Source organism: Clarias gariepinus, chromosome 5, assembly GCF_024256425.1.
Source record: "Clarias gariepinus isolate MV-2021 ecotype Netherlands chromosome 5, CGAR_prim_01v2, whole genome shotgun sequence".
NCBI classification, from domain to species: domain Eukaryota; kingdom Metazoa; phylum Chordata; class Actinopteri; order Siluriformes; family Clariidae; genus Clarias; species Clarias gariepinus.
The window spans coordinates 39,378,511-39,388,026 of NC_071104.1; the positions used below are offsets into that span (position 1 = coordinate 39,378,511).

The window sequence follows — 9,516 nt, forward strand, 5'->3', positions numbered from 1 at the left end:
CTCCTTCAAGTAAACCGCTAATTTTAAGAATCATAGTACTTATTTAGTTTTATACCCAGATAGCACCCTGTTGAAGGACCAATGCTGGGCCAATGGCAGTGCATACATTGGGCCAATGTTGGTATCAGTGGTTGGCCCAATGTCATTCTGAACGTTGGCTCATTGGTGGGGCCAAAGATAGCACAATGTTGGTCCAATGTTGGTTCAGTAGGTAATGGCAAGGTTGGAAATTGGGAAATAATTATACTCAGATAGGACACTACTGAAGGGCCAACATTGGCTCATTGGTGGGGCCAATGATAGGTTGGCCTAACATTTGTTCAGTAGATAATGGCAAAATTTGGACTCTTTTTATCATCACCAATAATAAGAAAACACATTTATATCTCCAGAAATGGATTTATTACTTTTATTTGTGATAAAATTATTACAAACTAAGAAAATATATGTAACCATTATGATTTTTTATTATTAAACTACAAAATACACACCTAGTACAACCACTTTTTATTTTAGCAAGGTGGATGAAAATAAATGCATACAAACATACATGCATACAAAGTACCCATTGCCTCATTTTCCACATTTGGCCGAACTCAGTTCAACAACAGTTTCAGTATTACAGCACTCATATTTTTCTCGAGATAAAACAAAGCAAACACAGCAATTTAAACAGTAAATAACCTAGCAAAATCGTCAAATGATATGTTTCACGTTTGACAACTACCTAACTACCTTGGAAAACCTCATAAACATACAAAAACATTGCCCTAATGCAAAACAATATGTACTGTATATTAGCCCTTAACGCTATTAACATTTCGGGCACTTACTAGGACAACAATTCCCATGGCTCTAACCTCGCTATGGCTCCATATGCTACTGTATTCACTGACAACAGGTCGATTATCCTAGCATAATAGTGCATGGCTAAACATCTTTCTCACCACATTACAACAAAACTACTAACCGCATGCGTTTTATGTTACCACCAAAAATTCTCAACACACTCATGTCTTACCCAAGAGTATTTACATCTCATTTGGAGGAACATTATCTTTCCTGTAGGTAGGTGTCACAAAGGAAGCACAAAATTTTAGCTTGTGTTGAGCTTGGCTTCAGAACTTAATCAGCAGCACCTGACCTCTGTGGTTTTAAATTTAACATTTATAATTTAGAGAACATTAATCTGAGTTAGAGATATAGTTCTTTCAATGTTATTTAGGTACTAAATTGGTAACCAACCCTCATATGAACTACTTATGTCATGGCATCATTGAGAGAAACTGCTGTACAAAACTAAAGCAATTAATTAATTAATTAAATAAATAAATTTTCACTTTCCAGTTTTCAACCTTGCCATTATTTACTAAACCAACGTCAGGCCAACCTATCTTTAGCCGCACCAATAGTCCAACAGTGGGCCAACGGATAAAATGACAAATAAATCACAAAATGATGAAAACACTATAAGTAATTATTTCACATTATCACAGTATAACATAATAGCCATACTGTAAATCATCATCCGTATGGACAGCATTGAATTGATTAGTTTCCTAATCCCACTTTGGCCATGTCACTCCTCTTTTGTCTTCTGAGTCCTCCTGAAGCACTTCCTAAAACTAAACGCACAGGTTTTGAGGGTGATGTAAACGATGACGGTGAGAATGAGCAGGAGGAAGCCGATGACATCGAGACTGTGGTACTGAATCCAGTTGAGGTGGTGAGCTGCCGGTCTCAGGTGCTCAGCTCCTCCATGTCTCATCACAAACTCCACCCAGAACACGGCCAACTCCAGTGGTTCGATTGGACGGTCTTTATGGATCAGAGACAGCTCTGTTATTTTCTCTTTGTAGCTGTGAATAAACAAAAAACAGCACAGTCTTTATCAGTATGAAGCACAACAATAACGGATTAACATAAAACACTCTGTGTTGTGCTCTTAAAGGAAAATCATTAATAACTGGGAGAGAACCAGAGTAACTCTATCACCATAAAGCTGATCAATTCCTACAAAAGGAAAAAAAATCCTCAAGTGGTTTCTTATTTTTGTCAGTAATTACAATTTTATATAGTAATTTCCTCAACAGATTCTCTTTTTGGTGTTACTGACACTGACACTGGAGACTCCTTTCATGAGACTTGAACTATTGTGTCTTTACTTTAACAAATATTCACCATGTCAGCGACTCAGCTGTAACTACAGAAATGACTGTTGTTGAGTGAAAGCTCTTTTGTCGTTACCTCTTGTCGGTGATGACTCTCCTGACCGCCTTCAGGAGATTCTCTGAGGTCAGGTCGTACATGTTCAGCCTCTCTGCCACCCCATGTGACACCATGCGGACAACATTGTCTTTCTGTTCTCCGAATAGCGGGATCATCACCATGGGCACGCCGTTACAGATCCCCTCGTAGATCCCGTGGGATCCTCCATGTGTGATGAACACCTTGGCCTTGGGGTGAGCTTTTTATACAATTTAAGAAAAAGAAAAAAAGTGTAAATCAATAAAGGTACTCATTATTTTTACATTTAATAACAATATACAGTATGAACAATTGTAGGTGTAAACTTAAAATACAACGTGAATTAAATATTGTGTTTTAAATATTAAATTATCAACTTGAAATAGATACAAATTGTGTTTTAAATCCTTAATTGAATATATTCATTGTAGTTAAAAATAATAAAAGGTAAATAACTCAATTTAATTAATTAAGTACAAAATGTAACTGCTTTCTATTCCCCATCAAATAAATATATTGATATTTGCTTTATATGCTATGTTTTTTTTTTTTGTTTTTTTTTTTGTTTTTCTCCCTAATTTAGTCGTATCCAATTCCTCCTTGTCAATAGGGGGCTTCCACATCAAGGTTACTACTACCACTTAGTCGGGAGGGCTGAAGACTATCACGTTTCCTCCGAACCACGTGACGCAAGCTAACCGCATCTTTTCGTACTGTTAGCTCACACACCGTTGGGGGCGACAGAGCACACTCGGAGCACAGCAGTATCCACTACTTTCACTTGCATGAGCTTACGAACACATCTGATTTTCTGTAGAGCCGTGATTGATGTGAGGCCATTAATGTTTGGCCGATCAGCTCTCTCTAGGCCTCTGGCTACGAGAGGTTACAGCATTGCCTGGAAATTGAACTTGCGATTTCTGGATGATAGGGTGAGCACTTTACCACTGCGCAACGTATTTGTATATGCTTCATATGTACATACTATCTACTTGCAAACTAGTTCCGTTCCAGGAGCATGTTCGTAAGTTGGATTTGTTCATAATTCAGGCAATGGTTCTTTTATGCCTTTGACACAAATATACAATATAAAGTATACCAAACCATTTGAATTTGACCCATTCCCAACACTGCCATCATTTGGCTAAAAACTGTAAACGTACCTAAGGAAATTAATATCACATTGAAATGTTGTCACTGCGCCTTTTTAATCAGAAGGGGAATCTTTCTGTCATTTTGTCTCAAAAAAAAAATAAATAAATAAAGTAAAAATAAAACTAACTTGCACCTTTGAAAAGAATTACCTCCAAAAGGAGAGAAGGAAGAAGGGGGTTATTGTGTAGGATGACTTTCACAGACACACACACACACACTCCCACACACACACAGATAACTTGGACTGTGAATTCTGTTGAGGATTTTTCGAAATTAGGATGATTTACCATAAGGACAGCCTTACAGGAAGGCCATTTTCTATCATCGTGCTCCTGGACTTATGCATTGAACCCGGTTAGGCCGACTCGTTTCTCTCACACGCTATCACACACACACACACACACACACACACACACACACACACACACACACACATGCAATATATTGGACGTTAGACATTTTATACATTCAATAATTGTATAATTGTAAATATTAGTATCTGTAACACTGCAGTGTCTATTTTTGTACAATACACGTGACCTAATTCTTAAGTCAGGGACTACCTGTATTAATGTTTTTATTATTATTATTATTATTATTATTATTATTATTATTATGTTTGCTATAGCCTTAAATTTTATTCCTATTTTTTTTTATATCAGAATATTTGAAATTTTCAAAAAATATGATTATGCTCTGCTCTGCATCAATGCAGGACAGCAAAGTGCACTTTCATTATCAGTGAAAAATACTTTGGAATACTTATCGGAAGATCATGGTCAAAGTCAAGCTACTACTGCTGGGCTGGTGAGCAAGACCCTTAGTGTTAGGAATAACCCTGAAGGGTGCTTTATGCCCATCGACTTTTGTAGTTTATGTAGGGTTTGACTGGGACTTCCCATGGTGAACCTTTGTCACATAGTTTGATTGTCATCAACTGTGGCTTGTTTAACCATAGATGTATAAATAGACCATGGGTTTTTGCTTATTTGTAGGCATGATGAGGTGAAGCCTCATTTAGGTGTTGAAGCTTCCCAGCCAATAGTTTCGGCAAAAAGTTAATTTCATGAAGCTTCATTTAAGGACACATGTACTTTACAAAATTTTGTATATCAACTAGATTAATAATAGGTGATAGTATTGTAGGTTTTTTAAATATGTCAAAGCTGTGCTTGAACTGTTCTCTTGGCCATAGCCAAAATGCGAACAGCGCAAAAAATAACTAGCGTGAGCTGGTGAGCAGCGTGTTAGAATATTGAATTCTGATTGGCTAATCGATGTTATTTATAGTTCGAAAAATTATCATACATAGAGAGTTTTAATATTTCATTTTGGTAAGGGGGATGGTGGTTTTACAACAAAGATGGTTTTTATTTTATTCTTTTTAACCTGGGGTATCACCACCTGAAATTGAGCCCTGTATGCAATCTATATTGACAATCCTGATGCCTATATGTAACATAGAAATGCCAGAAATGGCTAAAAATCATCTGGCGTATAAGAGGTCCGGAGTGACCATTGATGACCACATGTTTTAAAATTGCTTCTTTTTAATGTTTTAATTTGAACATGTAAACACACCTAAGAGGTCGTTCTGTGGAAGCCACTTCATCAGTTTGACATTTTCAGGAACGTCTTTCAGAACAGGGCCAGTGTATCTCCACAGAACCTGAAAATCAAATCAGCAGATCCACAGTGACTCTTCTTCACTACACCGCCCTGACATGATTATTTTATTATAACTGTATTTTACTATAATTACAATATAGTGTGATAATGAACAGATTTTACTGTGACACATTTCTCAAAAAAAAAACAATCACAGGATGGTATTAGACAGAACTGTATATAACATCAGTTATCACTACAGTATGTTTATGATGAGGTATAAGATGTATTTTCTCCTCACCCTCTGAGGAATCTGTCTAAAAGCCTCGAAAAACTCTCTGGCTTTATACTCGGGCAGGTCGGACACATAGGAGCCCAAAGTGAACACGATGAAGCCATGATCTCCAGATCCATCCACAAACTCCTCCAGCTCCTGCACAGGAAACAGCAATCAGTTTATAGATTAGATCTTTAATAGAAATGAGTTGATTTTTCTTCTCATTTCTCCTAGAGATCACATCATAATCTAAAGATTCTAGAGTCTGTGATGGGGTTGGTGATGAAGGTTTATGGCTGCTATAACGTAAGTAAGAACAGGAAATAACCTGCCTCATGGATGGTCCACAACATAACTTATAATTAACTAATTACATTTGTAATACTTGGGGAATATGTGTGGTATAAGATAAATAAAACATTAACTTCAAAAACCTACAAAAACACACATTTTCATTTTAGCTTCTTTTAACTTTTATTTAAAAAATTCAAAATAGAATGCTCCTTTTTGAATAAACCTTGTTCGTTTAATTTAATCCCATAAATGAGTGAAAAGCAAGTGTACTCTGTAGGCTGAGCTTTGAGAACTTAGACAGATGTAGTGAGTACAAGTAAATAAATGAGTTGTTTTATTTGTTAAAATGTTGCGACATCTGATAAAAACACATGGACAATTTGTGCTAAACTGAATAGAGGTCAGGATGAAAATGCCGTGTAATGCCGACTAATCACACACGTTCATTCTGCCTTCCTACTGTAAAGAGCAATACAGAGCTTCAGGGAATATATACACTGGCTGGTCAAAAACTGTTTGGATTTAAACAGGCAAAGGCAATATTTAAGAGTCTGGCTGGACAATTACTGCAATGATTAATATGTTCCAGCTACAACAATTTCTTTAACACTTCTTTTTAAGGCCTAAGTATTGTCCACACACACCCACACACACCCACACACACAAATTGTGATGTCTAGATGTCAGATCATTTTAAAGACAGCAAGTCTTGTGGGGTGTTCCCCGTATGTGGTGGTTAGTACCCTCCACAAGTGGTCCATGGAAGAACAGGGTCATGGGGCTTACTGAAGAATGTGAGGAATGAAGGTTAATTAGGGCAAAGACCACAAACACCATCCATCTAAAAGCTCTGTGTAGGAAATTTTTATTCCCCACACCTTCAGAGGTCCTATGGAGTCCATGCCTCAACAGCTCATAGAGGTCAAAGGGACCTACACCATATTAGCCAGATAGTTATTTAAAAATAAATCCTAACATTCTAATCATTATATTTAAAATATCAGACTTTTATATTGTCTTTTAAGTCCAAAGTCATGCTATGTATTGAGCTTCAACAAACAAATATATTAATCTACATCTCAGTGCTGCTGAATTCTGTAATCTGATTGGTCAGAAGGTGTTGATTCATTTTCTATAACAGCAGCTCTTACAGTAGCGCCGATTTATATGAATGCCCTGGTTATAATATGCTATTGTTTCCATAGTAATTACTTATTCATAGGGACTTGTAATAAGATATATAAATCACTTACTGTATGGTTGTTACATTATGCAAAAATAATATTTCTAACACAATTCATCTGAAATTCTACTAAAGAAATAAATCAGGTTTATGAAGAACATTAAAGTTACCATGGTGCTTTTTTTATTCAATTTTAGGCTAAAATCACTCACCGATTTACTTATCATGGGGGACCTGGAGCCCACCCCAGGAGAACTAGTTCAAAAGGTACACCAAGGATAGGGTGTCAATCTATCACAGGGTGCCAATCCATAACAAGGCACGCACAGGAATGCCAACTAGCCCAATGTGCAAGTTTTTGGACTGTAGGAGGAAACCAGAGTGCCCAAGGAAACTCACCAAGCACAGGAAGAACATACAAACTTCATGCAATCAGAAGCTAAAATTGAACCTAGCCAGGAATTGACTCAGATCGTTAAAGTGCCACATGACTGTGCTAACCACTTTGCCACTGTGCTGCCTAGCTAAAATCAATTTAAGATTAAAAAAAATAATGACTATGACTCACCACAGGCAGAGGTTTCTTCTTGGCACAGTTGATGCCACCGATTCTCACCATATTGGGCATTACAGGTTTTGGGTATTCAAAGGTGAAGTCATATCTATGAAGCCAAATTGCTGCTTTTCCTAGGATTTCTCTATATGAAATATCTTTCTTAAGATATCTGCTGGTGAGTTCATCAAAACTGGAGAAAAGTATTTTGCAGATGACTCCCTCAAAACCTGCCATGAGCACGTTCACGACTCTCTGAGGAAAGGTCATGATGTCGGTGTTGTCTATAAACATGCAAGGAACATAGGACGGAGGTGCTGGGCTCTGAGCCGCATCCCGATCCAATCCACAAGGAAGTCCACGCAGGAAGTAAATGGCAGGAAGAGAGAAAGCCTCAGAAATAATGGAGCCACAAGGAAGGAAGGGATCTGTGAGCATAAGATCGAAGTGTTCATCACGCAGGCTCTGCATCAGAGGCTCGTTATACAGCAGAGCCTCACATCCTTTCACCTGCATGTCAGTGAAGCTGCGGATCCCAGCCAAGTTCTCCAGTAAGTCTGAGATCTGCGGTGCTTTTGTAATGCGCTGCTTTATCTTTTTTATACTGCCACCCAGTTCATCCTTGGTAAAGGGAACTTTATAGGTCCTAGAGGTGTATGCATCTGAACGATGTATTACCAAGCTGGTCTCAGGAACTAGAACCACCATTTCATGTCCTCTATGAAACAGCTCCTCCACCAGGATCTTCATACTGAGCCAGTGGCTGCCATCCACAGGTATGACCAGGACCTTCCCTCCTTCTGCTGGTACTAAAAAGCTGCAAAGATAAAGCAGCAGGTGCAGAGCTGTGGAAAGACGAGGCATATTTAGTTTCAAGGTTGAAGAGGAAAAGAACGTAAAACAAGGAGTATTAATGATGAGAGAAGAGCAGGTTGAGCTCTCAGCATTCCTACTAAGCCTCTTTTAAGTACAACAGGGCATATGAGACTCTGGGAGGAAGGAGGGGCCATGTGTGTGTGTGGCATCTCAAGCTCCAGTCACTGAACATCCAGTTACTGATTGTAAACCAGTGGTCCAACATTTCAAAGTCCACAAAGTGGGATGAAGCCTTTGTAAAGCTAGTCTTACAGCTTTTTACCCACTGAGACACAAAGCTTACATTTCCACATTAATATGTTATATGTTACACAGTATGCTATGCAGTGAAATGCTTAAATGATCTAAAAAAAGAAATAAGAGAGTCAAATGCCAAATGGTAAAGAATGTAAAATATAAAATCTATAATATGTACTAATTTTGTTACAATAAAATGAATTTTAAAATAGAAATACAGTATATAAAAATGTAAAAACTAAAACTAAATTACTAGTATTTCAAATAGCATGGAAGGAGAGCATCCTGAACTATAGAAAAGCTCTTAGTGTAGCTAGATCAACATATCTCTCCACTCTTATAGAAAATAACAAAAATAATCCTAGATTCTTATTTGATGCTGTAGCCAAATTAACCAGAAATAAGACCACTGCAGAAATCTTCACAACAACATCATGCAATAGTGAGGACTTCATGAACTTTTTTAATAATAAAATTGTAAATATTAGGCATAAAATTGAGGTTTTGAAACCGAACAATGTAATTGATGCAGATGTTACTCTAGCCATGTCAGACCAGAACCTAGAATACTTTACTCCCCTTGAAGAGAATGAACTAATTTCACTCATCTCTTCTGCAAATTCATCAACCTGTATATTAGATCCTGTACAGACACATTTTCTTAAACAGATAGTACCAGCAATAATAGAACCCCTGTTGAGAATAATTAATTCTTCACTTAGCATTGGATATGTTCCAAAATCTTTTAAATTAGCAGTTATCAAACCAATAATTAAGAAACCTGACCTCGACCCCTGTCAGCTGTCCAGTTACAGACCAATATTTCATACAAACCTAAATAATTCTTTTGACTATGTAAAGCTGCTTTGCGGCAATGAAAATTGCTAAAAGCGCTATACAAATAAAATTGAATTGAATTGAATTCAATATCAAACCTCCCCTTTATCTCTAAGATCCTGGAAAAGATAGTAGCGGAGCAGCTATGCTCATATATACATAGGAATGGCATACATGAACTGTATCAGTCAGGATTTAGGCCTCATCACAGTACAGAGACAGCGCTCGTTAAAGTAGTAAATGACATTC

At 37.3% G+C, this 9,516-nt stretch overlaps 1 protein-coding gene across 1 annotated transcript; it reads right to left on the bottom strand.

Annotated features, from left to right (window-relative positions):
* Positions 1–444: 444 nt before the first annotated feature.
* LOC128523893 (UDP-glucuronosyltransferase-like) lies at positions 445–8,249 on the bottom strand. Its single transcript, XM_053496071.1, has 5 exons — positions 7,333–8,249; positions 5,312–5,443; positions 4,984–5,071; positions 2,248–2,467; positions 445–1,859 (listed from the first exon to the last, which is right to left on the bottom strand). The coding sequence occupies exons 1-5, from the start codon at positions 8,179–8,181 to the stop codon at positions 1,580–1,582; spliced, it is 1,569 nt and encodes a 522-aa protein (XP_053352046.1). The 5' UTR covers positions 8,182–8,249; the 3' UTR covers positions 445–1,579.
* Between the last annotated feature and the right edge of the window lie 1,267 nt (positions 8,250–9,516).